We start from the raw sequence: 22,437 nt of genomic DNA, 5'->3' as shown, positions 1-22,437 counted from the left end.
TGGTAAGTGTGTATAGAACAGCCCCTCTCCCCCTCTAACAAATGTGATTGGTAAAACTTCAGATGACAATTGTGGGGGCTTCTTTTATCATTTCCCTGTCAGCTATTACTGCGTCTCTAAACTGCACATGCATTCTCCCCATGTATTTTTCATGTTTCCCCATTTTGGCAGTGAGTAAATTGAGCCTTTGGTTGACCTTAGACATTTTACTTTTTCATATGCTTGTAGTAAAGTTCAGTTACATCAGTTATAGATGAAAAATGCTGAAAGTTATCTATTACTTTTATCTTTGATAAACTTGAGAGAACAGGCAGTGTAGAACATATGTCTTGTTAAATGAATGGTCAGAAGTTCTGCAGGTCCAGTGCAGTCTTGTTACATCATAGTTCACTGATCTAACCAGTACTTTTTCCTTTTTGATACAGTATAACCGGGTCTGGATCCCTGATACAGATGAAGTTTGGAAATCTGCTGAAATTACAAAGGACTTGAAGATAGGGGACAATGTGCTTCATTTGCACTTGGAAGATGGCTCTGTAAGCATAATGTTAAAATGACATTTTTGCCTGTGCTTATATTCAGTTCAATTAACTCTAAAGATGTGTGCATATATATAAGTTGATATATAATGTGGAAGATATGTTATTTTGCATCTACTTCTTTTGTATATATGTATAGGCACTTGATTCTGGAGCATGTGCATGAAATTTATGCACTCTCAATTCAGAAGCATGCAAAATGCCTCATAAATGTATGTAACAAATCTGCTGTATGTGAACATACCCTCTATGTTTAAACTCAGAGAAAAAGTTGATACTTGCTATATCTTGAACTGCACAAGAAGCCGAACTATACTTGTCGGATTAGTGAGGGTACGTTCACATGTAGGAATTTGGCGTGAGTTTGGGTGCAGATTCCATCCCCGAATCCGTAGCAGATTCCCCCCCACACTGAAAATATAAGAGTCCTGCTCAATCTTGCCGCGGATTCCATGGCTCAAGGCTCTACCGATTAGGCCTAATTAGCATTGGAAAGCTGTGACAGAATGCCAATACCCTCCATCGGCATCCAGTCGCAGCTAGACAGCAGCCAAATACAGCGGCTTAAACGAAAAGGAAATCCTCTTCATTTTCCACCATAGCATAAGACAGGGATAAACATACTTGCCTAGTCTATCAGAAGACAATAAAAAAGGAAAAATGAACAATTACAGACCGCCAAAATAGCAAAAATGGAGACTGAGGATCCCCATTGACTGTAATAATAATGTATAATAATAAATTTTATTTATATAGAACCAACATATTCCACAGCACTGTACAATTTGTAGGGTTCAAATACAGACAGAAAGATGCATTACAAAGAAAGTCATTTCACACAATGGGACGGAGGGCCCTGCTCGCAAGAGCTTACAATCTATGAGATAGAGGGGGTGACACAAGAGGTAGCAGGGGAGGCGTTGCTTATGCAGAGGTCAGGCACTTTTGTAATAGAGGTTACTGTCATTGCACAAACATAAAACTTTATGAGCCGTCACTAGTGGTGTCCTTTAACATGTGGATGGAGCTTGGACCTATAAAGTTAGCTTGAAACGGCATCGTATCATGTGGGGTAATGTGGGAGCGGGGACTGAGGAAGGTTAAATTTTGGGGATTCTAATTATAGTACGGAAGGGTTTACATTAGAAATTGTGATAGGCCTGTCTGAAAAGATGCATCTAGGAGATGCTGCCTAGGAGTTATAGTAAGGCCTGAAACTACAATGGATATATCAGGACAGATCTATTAGATGGTGAAAACAGTAGTAGTTCAGTCTTAGAGAGATTTAGTTTCAGATAAAGTGAGGACATGATATTAGAGACAGCAGAAAGACAGTTACTGGTGTTCTGTATGAGTGCAGGGGTGATGTCACAGGAAGATGTGTATAATTGGGTGTCATCAGCATAAAGATGGTACCTGAAGCCAAATCTGGCGATGGTTTGTCCAGTGGGGGCTGTGCAGAGAGAAAAGAGCAGGAGGCCTAGGACCGAGCCCTGAGGAACCCCAACAGCAAGGGAAAGAGGGGAAGAAACAGAGCCTGCAAATGATACACTGAAAGCGCGGTCTGAGAGATAGGAGGAGAACCAGGACAGCGCGGTGTTGTTGAGGCCGACTGAGCGGAGCATAGTGAGGAGAAGTTGATGGTCAACAGTGTCAAAAGCTGCAGAGAGGTCCAGAAGAATAAGAAGAGAGAAGTCACCATTGGATTTAGCCATTAGGAGATCATTGGAGACTTTTGTGAGGGCCGTTTCAGTAGAGTGCAGAGCGCGGAAACTGTAATGTGGTCCATTGGGTGTTCATTTTTTTAACTGAAATCATTGGAATAAAAAATCGGACTTGTAGGACTTTTTTGTCCAAAGATTTCTGATGGATATGAACATAGCAATAAACAAAGTCTAGTAACCAACATGGTCCCTTCTTCCATACCTGGGCCAAATGTTTGGAGCTGGGCTACCATTGATCTACATCTTTCCCAACAGACGTGGTCACAGAGTGGTACAGCCAGAGAGGTGACAACACACCATTGCAGTCAGATAATGTCAGCTTTATGTTGCAAAAATCTGTGTACTTGTTTTGTTTCACAGTGTTTTTGGAAACTGTCAGCAGGCGCGTCACAGCTGGGCGGTAAGGAACGCCCCCTCTGACAGTACAGAGCTACACACAGTACTTTCAGGAGGAGCATTCCCAGCTAGACTGTCAAGAACGCCCTTCTGACAGTGAAGAGATATCGGTAATGGCACTGATAGCTCTTCCCCCAGGGAACATAACAGGAAAGCTGATAGTGCACTGAATTCAGCACGCTGTTGGCTTTTTTAGCGGTGTATAAAACCACATGTGCCCAAAGGTCCTCTTTAAATATGTTAAAGGTATACAGTAAATGAGTTTCAAGACGGAAGTGTTTTCCGTTAAAAAAAAAAAAAAAAAAACACAAGGGCGCACAATCTGAAATTAGTTGGGCAGATTGGAAGCAATGTCAGGAAATATTATTTCATTGAAAGAGTAGTTGAGGCTTGGAACAGACTACCAGTATGTGTAGTTGTGAAATCTACAGTAAGTGAATGTAAGCATGGCTGGGAATAACACAAGCCTATCCTAAGATAAAATGGTAATAATATAGGGACAGACAAGATAGACCAGGTGGTCTTTTTCTGCTGTGCACCTTCTATGTTTCTATGTTAAATAGTAACCAAAACTTAGAGTAAGAAGAATAAAAATATTAATTACCAAGGTAATAAGGTGTCTGATTGTTGTCTTGTAGGACTTGAAATATATGATTGAGAAAGGTCTACCTCCTCTTAGAAATCCAGACATTCTTGTAGGAGAAAATGATCTCACTGCTCTCAGTTATTTGCATGAGCCGGCTGTCTTGCACAACCTTAAAGTGCGATTCATGGAGTCTAAACTTATCTACACCTATAGTGGTAAGTAAATACCGCATCACAGCTGCATAAGAACTGCACCGTCTTCCTAACAATTCTGAAGAATATTTATGTACAATGCACAAAACACTTCGCCAGAACTGCAAATGAAAATTGTATGTGTGAATCTAGCCTTATAATTAGGTTACTTAAGTTCTGTCTGCACTGCTATTGACTACTGGATTCTGGGATTTGTCCCCTGACTAATAAAGTCATGTACAAAAAAGTGAAATATTACTTGCCGGTTCCTTAGACAAATACACCTGTACAAATATTATCATGTTCACATCCACAATGTACTTACTATCTGTTACCTTAAAAGTTTTAAAGGAGTTATACAGGGTGAAAAAACAGGTTTAAGTAGTTTAAAACAAAAAAATACACATTACTCGCCCCTTTTTTTCCCATGGTCCGGTGTCAATGTTTCCACTCTTCTCCCAGTCATTGTAACTGCCAGCCAACATATGACGGTTCCAGTCAGTCAGTGGCTCCATGCCATGGCCCATAGAACTGGCATCATGGTTTTCATCACAGAAAATCACGTATGCTGCAAATTTTCAGATTGGTTGCAGAGTCTCACAGTGGATTTCACAATAGCAGGGTTAAACTCCACTCTGAATATGCAGCAAAAACTGTAGTAAAATTTGCAGGCTTACGTGCTGTGGGGATTTTGCTATGAATTTGTGGCAAGATCCATTATGGAACATTTTACCGTTGAGCTTATGCAGGTTTTGTTACGGTTTGTCCTGCAGATTCACATTTGGTTTCATCCCTGCTACACTGAAAGTGGTGAAATCTGTAGTCAAAATCCTGTAGAACCTTCACAATGAGCGTGGTGTGTTGACAGCCCGGACCCCCAACAATCATGAGGACAGGAGATATTTGTTCATAGGTCTTAATGGATTGGAGGTCACATGGTTTTGCAGGCAGAATGGATTTCATTGGGAGTACCAGCGAAGGGCGAACTACAGCACATGTCTCATTACTCCACGGATCTGCACGTTTTGCTATACCCTAAACGCAACGTTCTTTGACCTTTGTGGAAATGCTGCAGAAAAGAAATGCTGTGTTTTACAGTCACTACAAAGTAAATAAGGAAAATGTTTGTTCTCGTACCGTGTTAGCCAGTGGGTAGGAAATATAAAAAAACAAAAAATTTACTTGAGAAAGGAGCCTAAACGTTCCGAAACGTTGTAATCTGTCATCATTATTAGTTAGCCATTAAAAAGGTATCAACTACTGAAGACTATCAAGTTTTTTGGTTTTTTTATGTTACAAAGTGAATAACATTTTATATAATATCATCCTCACATTGCAGAAGAAATTGCACTATACTCAAAAATGCATGCAGATAGAAAAACACAGCATAATGTACAGATAGAGAATACTAGCACAATGTTTATCTCTCATATGCACCTACAAAGTACACGTTACAGAGGTTGTAAGAGGAGACACCTCTTCCTTGCTATTGTACTTGAATTCATAAATGAGGACTAGTGACTGTTAGGCTAAGGCCACACATAATAAGCTGCGGACAAAAAGCACTGCGGTAGAAACACATCACATTTTTATCTGCAGCACTTTTCACACAAAGTCTGCGGTTTTCCTTTGCGGACTTTCTGTCCTTGTTATAGCTACACGGAAAACATCAGCGTTTCTGTAGGTATAATTGACATGCTGCGATCTACAGTATAAATGGCTTTTCAACTCACAGCATTTCTGCTGCAGATTTTTTTCTGCAATGTGTGGATGGGATTAGCCAGAATCTCATTCACTTTGTAGGTACTGTAAAACGCTGAAGCAAACTGGTGAAGCTTCACCACTAGACCTGATGCACATATGGATATGAACGAGCATGAACTGTGTATTGCACGGAGAGAGCTCCGGACTGTGGCACGGAGTCAATATTGAAAAGAAATTCTCCAGCAAAAAATATAAAATTTTACTTTTACTTGGAATGAATAAAAACGAGACATACAAAAAAGTGGATCCATATATAAAAACAGAGACAAGCTTACGCGTTTCATATTATAAGCTTTGACTAAGGGAATGAAATCTACGCCCTGAAACGCGTAAGCTTGTCTCTGTTTTTACAGTCCTATGAAAAAGTTTGGGCACCCCTATTAATCTTAATCATTTTTTGTTCTAAATATTTTGGTGTTTGCAACAGCCATTTCAGTTTGATATATCTAATAACTGATGGACACAGTAATATTTCAGGATTGAAATGAGGTTTATACGCCACAAATAGAGTTGCCTGAGGTATGAAAAAGCACATTTGGACAAGGCAGCTTCATTTTGGAAACAAAAATTGAGTTGTTTGGTTATAAAAAAAGGCGTTATGCATGGCGTCCAAAAAGAAACAGCATTCCAAGAAAAACACATGCTACCCACTGTAAAATTTGGTGGAGGTTCCATCATGCTTTGGGGCTGTGTGGCCAATGTCAGCATCGGGAATCTTGTTAAAGTTGAGAGTCGCATGGATTCCACTCAGTATCAGCAGATTCTTGAGAATAATGTTCAAGAATCAGTGACGAAGTTGAAGTTACGTCGGGGATGGATATTTCAGCAAGACAATGATCCAAAACACCGCTCCAAATCAACTCAGGCATTCATGCAGAGGAACAATTACAATGTTCTGGAATGGCCATCCCAGTCCCCAGACCTGAATATCATTGAACATCTGTGGGATGATTTGAAGCGGGCTGTCCATGCTCGGCGACCATCTAACTTAACTGAACTTGAATTGTTTGTCCAAAATACCTTTATCCAGGATCCAGGAACTGATTAAAAGCTACAGGAAGCGACTAGAGGCTGTTATCTTTGCAAAAGGAGGATCTACTAAATATTAATGTCACTTTTCTGTTGAGGTGCCCATACTTTTGCACCGGTCAAATTTTGGTTTAATGCATATTGCACATTTTCTGTTAGTACAATAAACCTCATTTCAATCCTGAAATATTACTGTGTCCATCAGTTATTAGATATATCAAACTGAAATGGCTGTTATAAACACCAAAATATTTAGAACTAAAAATGATTAAGATTAATAGGGGTGCCCAAACTTTTTCATAGGACTGTATATATTGATCCACTTTTTTGTATGTCTCTTTTTTAATCATTCCAAGTAAAAGTTAAATTTTATATTTTTTACTGGAGAATTGCTTTTTTTCAAGCACTGTAAAACGCTGCAGTTTTTGTCATGGCATTTCGACCGTGACCCGGCCTTACTTATATTTTCATGTACATACATGTTATGCTTGTTGAAGTATCTGAATATCTATTTCTTCTTATTTTCTGTAGGTATTATTCTAGTTGCAATAAATCCATATAAAGAACTGCCAATATATGGAGATGCAATCATCCATGCATACAGTGGACAAAATATGGGAGACATGGATCCACATATATTTGCTGTGGCAGAAGAAGCATACAAACAAATGGCCAGGTAATATGCATTATAATGCTTAAATACTTGATGGTATTTTAGGCAGGGCTGTGGAGTTAGTAGGCCAAACCACAGACCCTGAATCTCCTCTATTTTTCCACAGTCTGATTTGGACTTCAGCTCAGACTCCTGTTCTGACTGTCCTTCACAAATGGCGTGACAGCCATAATAGTTAGGAGTAGTAAAGATCCTCTAATTCATTAATAAGCTAGATATTGATTTCCTCTGCAAGTAAATATGTAACAGACTATGCATCAAATTATACAGTAATAATAATTGTATAATATATTTAAAAATAATAATACCTCAAAGCAGAAGTCAGAGTCAGTAACTTTTTCCAACTCTGACTCTAGCCAGAATTGGCCATGACACTGATTTCACAACTCAGACTCCACAACCCTGATTTTGTGCTATTTTTTGGCTTGTCTATAACAAGTGTATGCGTTACAGATCAATACATGTCTACTGAACTTTCAAGATAGCCCCAAGATGAAACCCTCCAATTAATACTGATATACTATGTTATGCCCATCACAGGACTATAGGACACAGGAACTTAGACAAACAGCAAAGAGAAAATCTTTGTGTCCAATTCAAGCCATGTACTGCATATGACATAGTTTATCAGTTCTGTACAGAGTATTACTCTAAAGGGGTTATCCTACTGCAGATACGTGTCCCTTATCAGGATGATGGATTAATCGTGGGTGTCTGACTGCTGGTGCACCCACTAATCTGGAGAATGGGGGTCTGGAGCATTTCTTCATAAATGGAGTGACAGACTTGTATGTTTGCATCTTTATGGAGTTAGCCAAGTGCTGTTTGGGAGCCTTCACATGGAGTTTACGCTCCGCTCATTTTGAACATAAACTCGTTCAGAGTGAGCGGCGTAAAAAACAGATCCCATTGACTTGAATGGGTGCCGGCATACACGTGCTCCCCATCGAAATCAATGGGAGGCTTTTTTTACCTATTGCTTTCAATGTGATACGCGCGTATCTTCATATATCAACAAATGCTCTAGACTGCCTTGCTTGTAATTGATAGAGGTACCAGTGGTCAGACCCCAACCGATCACATAAGTGTCTATATTTGGATATCTGCTGGTTGTAAAAATAATATTTTTAAATATAAAGCTTTATTGGAAAGTTGATATTATTGTTTTTTTGATATCACATAAACAATAACCAGTTGTATCATATTATATTATCTATTAAAACAATGTGAAACTGAGATATATTAATATATGGGCATAGTCACAGAATTTTTACTGAAAGCATTTCATGTAAACTGTAAAACTAATAGCGATGCCTGACAGTAATGTTTTTTGGGTTGAGCATTTGTGAGCCTATAGATGCTATGCATATTATAATGCCTATAGATCAGATCAGCTAATAAATACTGTACTGCTACTGTATGTGGAGAAGACAAAAGCAACATACTATACTGAATACTAAACACAGTATGGACAAGGTCTAATATTGCACCTCTGATTAAGTATACATGTAAATCTTCTACGTAAATGCTCATCATTTAGGGGATCTGTTGTTAATGGATTTCCTCTAACACTAGGAACAATAAGAACCAGTCGATCATTGTCAGCGGAGAGTCTGGAGCTGGGAAGACAGTGTCTGCGAGATATGCCATGCGCTACTTTGCCACAGTCAGTAAATCAAGCAGCAAAGCCAATATGGAGGATCGGGTGCTGGCATCCAATCCAATAACAGAGGTAAAGAAGATAAATTAAGCACTCTTCTTCAGATCAGTACAGTAAATATCTTCTGAAATCTAATTTCTCATTACAAATGATATGTCTTTCATCCATTTTGTAATGTACATTGTTATTTAGAATGTATTTGCTTCATATTGGTTATTTTTTCCCATTTTAAATCCAAAATTTAGTGGTTCTTTGCTGAGTATTTATAACAACCAAGTATTCTCTCTATTACAGCTCCCTCACGTGTTGTCACACATCTTTCTTAGACTCTTAGATGATACATTTTAATGGTTAAGCTGCAATACAGTCAAAAAAATATATATTAAGGCTAAGGCCCCACATTGCAGAAACGCAGCAGAAAAAATACTGCCTTAGGCCAGCGCCTCATGTGGCATAAACGACACGGCAAAAACCACAGTGTTTTACTGTCTCTTTAAAGTGGATGAGATTCTAGCGAGTCCCATTGACACGTCACAGAAAATATGTGTAGCGGAAAGGCTACAATTTCAAAAACTGTTGTAGTTTTGGAAATTGCAGCAGGTCATTTATACCTATGGAAACACCAGCGGTTTCCCTATAGGAATAATTGAAGCAGAAAGTCCGTAGAGATTTCCTTTCTCTTAAAAAACATGATGCGTTTCTGCCGTGGTCTTTCCAGCAGCACTTTTTCACTTTGAAAAATGAGAATGAGATGCTGGCTAATCCCACCCATGTATTGCAGAAAAAAAAAACGCTGCATGTCAATTTCACCTGTGAAATCGCAAGCGTTTTCCCTATAGATTTGATATGGAGGGGTTGTCTTCACTCTCAATGGAAGTAAAACGTCCCCGCAGTCAGACCCCTATCAATCAGCAAGTTTTGGCTTAGCCCCTTCAACTATAAAATAAAAATTTGTATACAACTTTACAACTAGGTGTTACCATTCCTCTTGGGAAAGTGGTGAGTCCCCTGGCATATCCTTTAGCCATTGGTGGTGTGTGACAGGATGGCATGGGTGCAAAATAATTGAATCAATCAATGTCTACAAGTCAATATCCAATTATTGAGTTGACTTTCAGTTTTGGTTGTTTTGCAATGAATTGCCTAACCTTAGCATGTACTAAAATACTAAAATAGGTATGTCAGGAGAGCCGACAGGTCCTCTTTAAAGCAATATAATTCTGGCTCTGACCTGCATATAGTAACAAAATACAGCATATACCGCAGGTAATGTATACTTGGCTTACAAATACAGTATAATGTTGTCCAATGTGACAATTCTGTGTTTAGTAGCATATTGTATCACGTTTATTGATATTTGAGTACTATTCTTTATTCATTGTATTACGTCTGTAAATTGCTGTGGAATATAATGGAACTGTATACAAATGGATATTGTTATTATTGATATCATAACATATTGAAATTTTCCTGTTTTGTTATTGAAAGGCCATCGGAAATGCAAAGACCACCAGAAATGACAACAGTAGTCGATTTGGGAAATACACAGAAATTAGCTTTGACAGGAGGTATCAAATAATTGGTGCAAACCTGAGAACTTATCTCCTTGAGAAATCCAGGGTGGTATTTCAGGTGAGATCAAAAAGCACTTTTAGTGATATAATATGTATCCGTTATATTCTTGATATTGAGTGTATCTGTTTTTTCATTGCAGTCAGAAAATGAGCGAAATTATCATATATTTTATCAACTCTGTGCATCTGCCTCCCAGCCGGAGTTCAAGGACCTTCACCTAAGTATGTCCAACTGTGCCTTTAATTTTCTTTGACTAAGTATACATAAAGAGAGAAATGCTTCATGGTTCCCTGTTATTCTTTACTCTTTAGTGAGTGCTGAGAATTTTAACTACACAAATATGGGAGGTTGCACAGTTATTGAAGGTGTTGATGACAGAAGAGATATGATAGACACTCAGAAGACGTTTAAGCTTCTAGGTGAGTATATGGACGTGTGGTTCATGCACATACAGGAAGACCATGTTTCTTTTAAAACTAGTAGACTAAAATAATAAAGTCTAACATTTATTTCTAAACGGGCAGTAAATAAGCAGTTTCTATTATTATCTGTATAATAAATTCAGTAAAAATTTAGTTTTCATTATAGTATAGATGCATATCACATACCAATACTGTCACTAGTTCAGAATGAAGTGGCCCCAATATTGCTTAGAGATCCTAAATGCTTTTGACTTTGTCCAGAGTCTATTTGTTGGGATTCTGTGACACAATACCCTAAAACAGGGCTATTGCTTTGAACAGCCCTTTTTGGTAATGCTATTGTTAGGGAATAGCCAGATGATAATTCCCCAGAAGCTGCTGGTGAACCCTGGAGGAAGGGGCACAAGGGACAGTGAGCCCTAAGCTGAAGCCCCCCGCTTTCCCTTCCTATTGCCAGACCCTATCCTAGGTAATAGGCGACAACCACGAAGACAGTCCCTCCCTGAATACGTGAAACACAAAACGCAGACAAGACGAACAACAACAAAGGGAGGTCAGCTAGCCAGGGTTCGGTAACAGTAGAGAGATGCAGTGCCAAATCAGAGTCCAAAAGAATAATCAGTAGGGAAGCCAGAGGTCAAGGATTAGAATACAAGTAATTAAACAGCAAGAGATACCAGCAAGCAAGAGGCAATAACCGGCACCAGTGTGACTGTGAGCCAAGACTAAATAGGGGAGGAAGAACCCGCCTTGAACCTGATAGGAAGGCAGGCTGTCAATCACAGGCAAGACAAAATCAAACACTAAATGGACAGAGGCAACATTGGCAGAAGACGGGTGTGGTGCAAATGCAATCACAGAACTAGAGCTGAGTTCACACAGTGCGACTAAAAACTTTAAGCAGATTATCAAACTGCACACGCCTCCTGCGCCGCAGGACGTGAGCAGAGGGTGGCACAGAGGCCCGAACAGGCAGAGATGTTACAGCTATGTTGGAGATTTTGCTAATGTGGTTTGTAGTTTTCTATATCACACAGGGTTCAGACCCCTATATGCCACAAAAATAAAAAACTATATGTAGCACAGAACATATTCTACAACACTTTACAATTCAGAGGGTAAAAGTTCAAACAAATTCAGACACTATTCTGTGTATGTACAGATATGAAATGCATAAGGGTGGGAAGAATGTGGCGGGTAATATTTCTAGAAGGGATCAGGTTCTGAGGAATAATGTATAAGGAAAGTGGGGAGTTAAAGCAAACAAGCCAGATTAGATAAAGTGACAGGTCTACCTAAATAACTTTTAGGACACACTGTGCTGAGAATTAAAGGGATGTTCACATCTTTGCAGCGATTATGGCTATATTTATGCCTGAGCACAATGAGAACAAGCCTCTCCATTCACTTGTATGGGACTTCCAGAATATCTGAGCAAGCTGCCTATGGATATAGCCATTAATGCCAAGATGGGACTGAATGTACAGGGTATCACATTCCGGAGAACTGGCACAGCGTGAGAAATCTTGGAGACAGGAATCAGAAGTTCAGATTTGGGCCAATGTTTGTCATAGATCATTCAAAATATGTGAAATAGCAAAAGATCCTTAAAACATAGCTTTTATTAACAAGATTGAAAAGAAATACCCAGGAATGGGATGATTCTTTCCATTAGTGAAAATAGAGAGTGTGGGGTTCACATTAGTAATATAGAGGATATAGTATCAGATGAAATGTGGTAATATCCGAATTGATGCTTCAGGGTGACATCCATAAATGCACCCTCGCATGGTCTTACAAGGACGCTGCTTTCAGACTCAAATATTGCCACAGTCTGTAACAAGTAGTAGAGTGTATAATCTATATCTACATTCCAACCATAGGGAAGTGCATACATTGCAAAATCCCATCTATCACTCTATTAACTGCATTGACCCTGCCATTGATTTTCTGACCCTAATTGATGAGGAGGTTGATAAAACAATTTTAAAAAGAACGTGTGCCACGGAGTCTGAGGAACCCTCTATGCTCTCTAACAATGCCTGGCTGTAGCCTCCTTTTCTTCCTGCTCCAACAGGTTTGGCCATACAGTCAGAGGGTTCATCAGAGAAGCCATATGGCATACCTCAGCATAGATCGGCAGTGACCCAATCACTGGCAGAACATCGAGCTTAATCATTTTGTAATAAAAGATGAACCTGTCAGTTTAGAGATTGTTTTTCTGTGGACTCTCTCTTTAAGTGTAATTTCCCTTTTTACATCTAGTTGTTAGTATACTTAGTCCATGTTGTTCATCTGTGTTACTAATATTTATAGCACGTAAAATGTTATACCAAATTAACATAGATTTTCTTTTTTTTCCCTTGTGGCAAATGGCACAATGTTTAGGTTTCAGTGTTGACTTTCAAATGGATATCTTCAAAGTTCTGTCGGCTATCCTGCATTTAGGAAATGTAGAGATCAAGCGAGTCAGCGATGACAGGTCTTCAGTTGCTGTAAGAACTGGAAATCTAGATAAGTAAACATGTCTTGGAATAAATGGCTGTAAATCTTTGATATTTAACATGAATCAGTGTAAGGCTGGAGACACACATTGTTTTTTTGGTGCAGATTTTACTGTATTTCCTTACAGGGATTCAGCAGTAAGGAGAAGAAATTTTATGCTTAAACAGGTTTTATTAAAGATTTTTCAATAAAATACAAAACAATCAAAAAGGAAAAAGTCGAGCAACAATGAAACACTATAGAAATCAGCGGGCTGGGAAGCCAAAAAGACCCCCCTCCGCACGAATCAAATACAGCCCAACAAAAAGAGGAAAGGGAATAAGGAGTAGACAAGAAACAGACCAACAAACACAAGATGAAGACAAAGAAACCACAAGCAAGAAGAAAGAAGCAAGAAAGAGAAAGGAGAAGAAAACAGACGGCCATGTTACACTCATGCAAAAGCAGTAGAGAAGGCAGACGATTCCTGGAACAGGACCCAGGGACGCCACCGAAGTTCAAATTTGGAATAAGCGGGAGAGTCTTCCGCCACCAAGGTCTCCATCCGCTGAATAAGAAGGAACTCCTGAAGGAACTCGAGCAGAGAGGGAGGGGTGGGGCTGCGCCAATGTCTTGGAATAACAGCCCTGGCGGCCATGAGAAAGTGCCCCAGGAGGTCCTTCTTAATCTCCGACAACCTGCCAGGGATGACCGACAGAAGTGCCAGCTGGGGAGAAATAGCGACCGAGCGCCCGCTGACCCTGGAATACAAAGAAAACACCGCGTCCCAGAAGGGGCGCAGAACGTCACAATCCCACCAAATGTGCAGCATAGTGCCCCTAGCGGAGCCACAGCGCCAACATAAGTCTGAAACTGCAGGAAAAATCCTATGAAGAAGCACTGGACACCTATACCACCGGGACAGAATCTTATAATTTCTCTCCTGAGCACTACACGGGAGGGCCAACTTGTGGGAAAGCAGGAAAGACCGATCCCAATCCGCAGATGACAGACCCACAGGGAGATCGGTATTCAAGGCAGCAACGTAGGGAGGGAATTCCGTAGCGACATCCGAAAGGAGAACATCATACAGTAGGGAAAGAGCACGAGGGGGGGGAGTCTGTCGCCCAATATAAGATTCTAAGGCTAAGGATGCAGAAGAGAGACGAGAGGCGAGCGAGAACCGCTTCAAAAAGGACTGGAGTTGGGCGTACTCCAACCACGACAGGCGCAGATCAGGGTGAGAGCTACAGAGCTGGGCAAAAGGAAGAAGCGGAGAATCACCCGCCACCTCCTGAAGACGAGTACCACTCCCACTGTCCCAACAGAGGAACCGGTCAACAGAGTGTCCAGGGGGGAACATAGGGTTGTCAAAAAGGGGGGTCAAAGGGCCCGGGACACGGGCCAAGCGGCCAGAAGAGCAGACCAGATCCCACACCTTCAGGAAGTGCGAGGGGAGAACGTAAAGGCCAGGGGATTTGGGACGAAAGTGCGGCGGAATCCACGGCCAAGCGGATAGCGAAGATGATATCAGATCGAATTCAATGGAGACCCACTGCTTATCATGGCGACGGAATTGCCAATCAAACAGGCGAAGCAGAACCGAGGCACGATAGTAAAGGCGCACATCAGGGAGGCCAACGCCTCCCCTGGATTTACGCCTGACAAGAGTACGGACCCCAAGTCTTCTCCGAGAGGAGCCCCATACAAACCTCCCAAACAAGGACTGTACCCGGGCCAAAAAAGCGCGTGGGAGAGGGATGGGAAGGGCCTGGAATAAGTACAGGAACCGGGGAAGGACATCCATCTTAAGGGCATGAATTCGGCCAAACCAGGAGGGGAGACGAGCACCATAAGAACGTAGGTCAGTAGTAATGGTTTCCAGAAGTGGGAGGTAATTAAGTTGGAAAAGGGAAGCAGGATCAGGGGAAATGTGGATCCCTAAGTATTTAAAGGAGGAAGGTTGCCACCTAAAAGGGAAAGATTGCGCCAAGAATGCAGCTTCAGAAGGGGGGAGCGAGACATTAAGAGCCTCACTCTTAGATAGATTGACTTTAAAATTACTAAGGGCACCAAAACGGGAAAACTCGCGTAAAACAGCCGGAAACGACACCCGCGGTTCGGAGACATATAGTAGAAGGTCGTCCGCATATAGCGCCGCTTTAACCACCCGGGACCCTAACTGAATACCGTGGATATCTGGACAACGGCGTAACGCCACCGCCAGATGCTCCATCACCAAAGCAAAGAGCAACGGCGAGAGGGGGCAACCTTGGCGGGTACCATTACGGACCGGAAAGGAATCTGAGATCACTCCGTTCGCCCGAACACGCGCCGACGCATTCCCATAGAGAGCTAGGATCTTGCCCAGAAAACCTGAGCCAACACCAATCTGTGCCAGAGTCTCCCGAAGAAATCCCCAATGGATGCGATCGAACGCCTTTTCGGCATCAATCGAAAGCAAGCAAAGAGGAACCCTAGAAGAACGGGCTACGGAGATGGCAAGAACAGTTTTACAAATATTATCCCGCACTTCCCGACCCGGGATAAAGCCGACCTGATCACTATGAACCAAAGCGGGCATGAAGGGAGAAAGGCGATTCGCCAATAATTTCGCATATAATTTCACATCTATATTAATTAAGGAAATAGGCCGGTAACTTCCCGGGCATACAGGATCCTTACCCGGCTTAGGAATCACAGTGATCAGAGCAGACAAGGATTGCGCAGAGAACGGAGACGAATCCCCCACACTATTAAACACCCGCGCCAGATCCGGGGAAAGGAGAGCGCTGAAGCATTTATAAAAACGAGCAGAGAACCCGTCCGGTCCCGGCGCCTTACCCGCAGGTGTAGACTGAATCACCGCGGCGACTTCCTCTAACGAAAATGGCATCTCAAGGGCTTCCGCATCAGAACACGAAAGGGAGGGAAGAGCAGTATCCGAGACATAATGACGGATCTTGTCTCTGAGCACCGACGGATCCAAATCCACGTAATGACCGCGGATATCGTACAAGTTCGAATAAAACGAGCGGAACTCAGCGGCAATGTCAGTGGGATTATGAACAAGACCACCCGACCCAGTACGCAGACGCGGAACATACGCCGGGGAATCTCGCGGATGGAGGCGACGAGCCAGCGAACGACCACATTTATCAGCAAACTCATAGTAATGCTTTTTAACGCGGTCCCGGAAGCGCAGATATTTCCCGTCCAAAAGGGTACGAAGTTCCTCCCTAGCATTAATAAGCTCCGTGAAGGTTGAACGGGAGCCGGTCCGTTTATGAGACAGCTCCAGGACGTGGATCCGGTCCAAAAGGGCAGTAACCCCAGGAGAAGAAATTTTCATTTCTTCACTCCTGAGTTTGGCTCAAAAAATATGTTACAATCTGAACCAAGAAAGCAACAAAAACTCAATGTATGTCTTCCACTTTAGGTTGTTCTTGATAATTGATTATAATTGATATTAAATCACATTCGCAGTTCTAGTTATATTATTCGTATTTTACAATAGAATTTCACTTTTTTATCACTCAAGATTCCAGGATGAATATTGTAAATTTGTCTCAGCAGAAAAATGACAAACACCTTCAGATATTCTGTGAGCTCTTAAACCTGGATACAGAAAAGGTGGCGCAGTGGCTGTGCAATAGAAAAATTGTCACTACATCAGACACTGTCATCAAACCCATGACGAAGCTTCAGTCTGAAAATGGTCGAGATGCTCTGGCTAAAAAAATATACTCCCATTTATTTGATTATGTCATTGAAAAAATAAATAAAGCATTGCAGTTCCCTGGGAAGCAGCACACATTTATTGGGGTGCTTGATATTTATGGGTAAGTAAATGCTATTATATTGAAATGGGGCTACTCTGATATATGCATTATACAGATATACAATCAGGAAAACTCTTTACTGGCTGTATATTGTGCATACTTTTCCTTGAAAGCATTTATAGAGATCAGCAAGTAGTATTCGATCGAATGCCTCCCCTGCATAGTTATTGGTGTAATCGGTCGAATACCACGCAGTAAAAATTCAATGCCCCTCCCACCTTCCCTGGCGTTTTTTTACGCTCATAACTATGCAGGAGAGGTATCGATCGAATACTACTCACTCATCTCTAGAAAACAGCACTCCACAATTCTTCACTTAGTTCACAAAACAGGATGGATGAAAAGGTTATCATCAAGACAGTCCTGAATGATCCATAAGCAGTTAATATTCGGGATTCACAGTCAAACATTGTAAAAATGTTCAGTTCCACCCCATTCTGCATTTATTTCCTGCTTCCCAGTATATTGTACATTAAGAGATATCATTTAGAAGTATAATTTGTCTCGCAAATAAAAACAAACAAACAAACCCTTATACAGCTATGTGAAAAAGTTATGGCAGGGAGTAAAAAAACGAAAACCCAAAAATGAAAAATGACTGCATCCTGTAAGGGTTAAACAATGTAAAAATTAGAATAAAATCCAATCTCCTAGTGTTATTTCTTTACAGTAATTATAATGTAGCAATAATTGGCATGTTGATTTGAAACCTCACAGCCTTTTTTGCGCTGTCGATGGATGAGATTTGGCAGGTAATGCTAGGTTCACACTATCTCCACTGTTTGCATCCGTCAGGGGACCTGAAAACTGAAGAGGGGAACTGCTAAAACAGTAGTTACAAATGGAGCCCAGCAAGAACCCATTAACTATAATGGAATCCATCAGGAATCCATATTTTTTAAACTGAAACTGGTGGATTAAAAAGTCCCCTGTGCAGGACTTTTTGCTTTGCTGATTTTCAGCAGACCTTACGATGGAGTCTTAGGCCGGGGCCCCACGGGACGTAAACGCCGCAATTTGCCCGCAGCGGAGACACTGTGGGAAAAATCACGGTGTTTTACAGTGCAAGCAAAAGGGATGGGATTCATGTGAATCCCATGCCCACTTTGCGGAAGAGATCGCAGTGCGGACACGCTGTGATTTGCAAAGTCGTTGCGGCTTTGCAAATTGCAGCATGTCAATTATATCTACGGAAACGCCGGCGGCTTTCCCGTAGATAGAATGTTAAGAGAAAGTCCGAGGAAAACTGTGAACTTTCTCTTAAAAGTGCTGCGGAAAGAACCGCAATGTGTTCACACAGCGGTTCTTTCCGCAGCGCTTTAGCGCTACGATTACGGCCCGTGGAGCCTTAGACGGATACTCCAGACCTTAGACAGCCTTGTATTCTTCTGCCATCAACAGATTTTGACCCTTTTTTGCCTGATTCTTTTTGCTGTACTAGGGACTCACTTTATTACATGTAAAGTTTTGTCATATTTTTTATTTGTCTTTTTAAATTATTATGTTTAAAAACAAGATTTTTTTTATTCCAGGTTTGAGACTTTTGAGGTTAATAGTTTTGAACAGTTCTGTATAAATTATGCGAATGAGAAACTACAGCAGCAATTCAACCTGGTATGTAGAGTACAGTGTAATATACACTTGCCTGGTATACTTTATTCAATATTAACCTGAAATTTCATCATACTGTGTCTTCTATGAAGTTATTTGAAAGTGTCTATTCCACAAGCTCTGTGAAACCAGAAAATACACCTGTATCAATAATACATAGAAGAGATAAAGACAAAAATACAGCATATATATAATTGGGTCCAGAAGTATTTGGGCAGGGACACAGTTTTCATAATTTAGCCTGTATAAACTACTACAATTGATATGAAGCAAAACCATCAACCATATGTCAATTGAGGTTTAGATCTTCATCTTTAAAGAAGAATTCTTTGTATTACAGGCAGCCAGTTAATTTGATTGTGTAATGGGTTCTCCAGTTTCTAATATTAATGAGCTATCCTTAGGCTATCCTTCAATATTGGAGCTGCAGAGGTCCAACATCTGGGACTCCTGAAGATCAGCTGTACCAGGGAAGTGCAGCTCCAGGTACTGTTTACATGCTGGGAACTATTCTGCTGCCTCACTGTACAAAATGTAGCAGCAGGTTAAAGGTACTGTAGCATTGCCCCATTAAAGTCTACACTTTGTACAACATGTGAGCAGTGTGGCATGTAAATATTACTGGGAGCCATGCTTCTCTGGTATAGCTGATATGTCCCGGATGTCAGACCCTTGCATATCGAATATTGATATTGTCTTGACAGGCTGCCATTGGATACGACTATGAATGCAGGAACTTTCTATGGTCAGGCACTTGTCAAAAACCCTGCCTAATTTCCTTATTGTGGACAAGTTGGCAGGCAGGGACTGAGAAGATATGTATGAGCATATAAGCCGTCCACAATAAGGAAATCATAACTGAGTTTCTGACAGGTCTCAGACCATAGAAAGTTCCTGCATTGTATCCATTGACAATCTATCAAGAAAAAAATCTTGTCACCACTAAGATGGTTAGAGAAAGTCTCTGCAAAATGTTTCTTTATATTGGCAGAAATGTTTGATGTCAATGTAGACTGATTGTCTACCGTTGTAAATATGGTTCTGTTCATGGGAAAACGCCTTTCATTTCCCCTATGGTGATGCTGCAGGAGAATAATACTTCCCCAACAGATTGTAGCTCATTACTGGAATTTCCCGCGCTAGGACACCGTGTGATCAGGTTGTCATTAGGGCTCCATTCTAACAAAAATCTATTGTCCATAAATACACTTTCTTTTATCCCTCACCATCCACTAGCTTATTACAGTATCTATCAGATGGCCTTGTCCAAGTGGTATATTCTCTCCATTGGTTAGTGTTTCTGATATTGTTTTACTATACTTGTGAATTATGTTCATATTGAACCTATACAATATTTAATTTTATGTTGTCTTTACACAATTTTATTATCTACATATACTTCCATTTCTTTGAAAGTTTTACAATGCAGCCTATGAGCAGACCTAAACTGTTACCTACATTAGTGTTTCTTTAAGGCAAGGCAGAACATATTATAACACCCTGTAATTCTCATTACGTGTATTGTTTACTTAAGGGAATGTCTCACTGTGATAATTGCGGATAGTGTAGGGATATTGCATACTACAGATGCCTTGGCAAGTTGGTGAACTGGTTTAGCAGGTTTTCATAATTTCTTGTGCTAAAACATCAGAATTTATAAGAATGTAGTGTCTGTAATCCGTGTGATGTAAAACACCGAGAATAAAGGTAAAACTGTGTTCACATTATCTTTCATTCTATAAATGTAGTTATTATATATATTTGAGTATAAGCCGAGTTTTTCAGCACAGTTTTTGTGCTGAAAAAGCCCCCCTCGGCTTATACTCGAGTCAAGCAAAAAAAAAAAAATATATATATATATTTATTTTATTTTATTTTATTTTTTTTGGGGGGGGGTGTCTATGGCCAGCCGCAATAGTAATGTATAGAATCTCCCATAAAATAGTGAAAAAAGAAGAAACTTTAAAAAAAATATAATAAAAAAATAAAATAAATAAAAGTTCTAAATCACTCCTTTCCCTAGAATACATATAAAAGTAGAAAATTACAGTGAAGCACATATACATTAGGTATCCCGGTGTCTGAATGTGCCTGGTCTACTAAATATAGGGTATCTGCAGTGCTCCTGTTCCGTCGGGAAGGGGTTAATAGGAGCACTGCAGATACCCTATATTCAGCCAGACTAAATTCCAAGTGGGGGGAAAAAAAACCAGTCCTCAAGCTCAGGGAAGGGGCAGACAGACAACCAAAATACCCCCTCCCCTTCCCCATCATCCAGCAACTACTGCACCCAAAAACTCCAACCATTTTAATTTTTGAAATTTGCCAGTAGCTGCTGCATCCCCCCCCCCCCTCGGCTTATAATCGAGTCAATAAGTTTTCCCAGTTTTTTGTGGTAAAATTAGGGGCCTCTGATTATATTCGGGTCGGCTTATACTCGAGTATATACGGTAGTTCTGAAAATTGTGAGCTTTCCCATTGAATAGGGAGCCTGGACATTCTCATTCCCTACTTTCTGTAGGGGTCCCAGCTAACAGATTTATAAGTTTACAGCAGCGCATCATTTTTCCTGGATTTTTTTGTCTTCTTGAGCTAACAGACTTGATAGATGATAAAAAATGATTTGTCTGGAAAACCGATTCTGTGATATTCTCATACAGATCACCAGGCATTACATCATCAGTCCACCGGATAAAAGGTTTGATCTCAGACAGGAGGATATATAGTACTAAATATGATCATTCAAATAAATGTATTATGTTATTGCATCTAATCTGTCACAATAAAAGCCCCACTACTTATTACTTGTTCTCTGCTATAACTCATTGAGAAACATCCCCAGCAATCAATCCCCTCTATGACAGCCATATTCCCTAAAGGGTTATTTCCATTTTGGCTGATCACTTCTAACTGCTTGCCATCCCGAGCCTTAGGGCAGGACAGTGAGCAGTGCTGCTCTGTGCTGTTCCCTTAACTCCTATAGAGAAGATAGGAAGCTACAGAAACAGTTTAGCATTTAGCTATGTTGTTTCTGTAATTGTGAAGAAGTAGGTGCTGTGTAGCTTAGCCATGCTACACTGTTTCATTATCTTCCATTCTATTCTATGGCATTACAGGAACAACACCACTGCTCCACTCTTCCTGAAGGTCCTGCCCTAGGGACCAAGATAAGGAGTAGTTATTGTTATTTTGGCATCAATTTGCGAAGATGGGAATTACCTTTTAATATTTAAATAGGTTGCATGATCTGCAGACTGTCCTGTCAATTCACACACCAGATAGAAGTCACTTTTTCTACATAAGTCTATGAAAGTCTGGATGTTGCATTGTCATCCTATTAATATTATAAATGTGAAAGTTTGTGAGTTTGTGGGTTTGTGTGTTTGGATGTTTGCATGTTCGGATGTTTGTTCCTCAATCACGGAAAAACCACTCCACTGATTTGGCTGAAATTTTCCACAAACATAGTTAATACACCCGATTAAACAATAGGCTACTTTTCGTCACAACAGCGCACATACATTTGTGCCAGGACCCCCACAAAACCCAAACTCACACCATCATCTCTGCAATCTCACACACTTTGGACCATAGCAAGTCACAAAATTCATATTGCCCTCTACAGCCTCGCCCCTAACCCCACACAATCACATATACATGTACTTTACCACTTTGCCCCTCACCTTAACGATACTCCAGGAGGCTCTCTTTAACGCTCCGGAGCAGCCATGTTTGCCTACCCTTACCGCTCTGACAATCCGTGACACCGCCCACCCATGTCAATACCCCTAGGCGGTCTAATAAATGCAAAACAAATTTTTTAAAAAAGTAAAAAAAATATAAAAAAATAAATAAAAAGGATTAAAAATTCAAATCACCCCCTTTCCCTAGAACACATATAAAAGTAGTTAAAAACTGTGAAACACATACATGTTAGGTAT

General features: G+C 40.6%; 1 protein-coding gene across 1 annotated transcript in view; it reads left to right on the top strand.

Annotated features, from left to right (window-relative positions):
* The window catches only part of MYO5C (myosin VC), a 119,208-nt gene that overhangs the window by 12,688 nt on the left and 84,083 nt on the right, over nt 1–22,437 (top strand). The window contains exons 2-11 of the mRNA XM_075273463.1: nt 426–536; nt 3,298–3,460; nt 6,761–6,905; nt 8,478–8,634; nt 10,051–10,194; nt 10,277–10,358; nt 10,449–10,556; nt 12,948–13,054; nt 16,620–16,885; nt 18,418–18,499. Of these exons, the coding sequence (XP_075129564.1) occupies nt 426–536; nt 3,298–3,460; nt 6,761–6,905; nt 8,478–8,634; nt 10,051–10,194; nt 10,277–10,358; nt 10,449–10,556; nt 12,948–13,054; nt 16,620–16,885; nt 18,418–18,499 (1,365 nt within the window). The remainder of the gene's footprint in view (nt 1–425; nt 537–3,297; nt 3,461–6,760; nt 6,906–8,477; nt 8,635–10,050; nt 10,195–10,276; nt 10,359–10,448; nt 10,557–12,947; nt 13,055–16,619; nt 16,886–18,417; nt 18,500–22,437) is intronic.

Source organism: Leptodactylus fuscus, chromosome 5 (assembly GCF_031893055.1).
Source record: "Leptodactylus fuscus isolate aLepFus1 chromosome 5, aLepFus1.hap2, whole genome shotgun sequence".
NCBI lineage: Eukaryota > Metazoa > Chordata > Amphibia > Anura > Leptodactylidae > Leptodactylus > Leptodactylus fuscus.
This window is presented reverse-complemented; position numbering and strand designations above follow the sequence as displayed.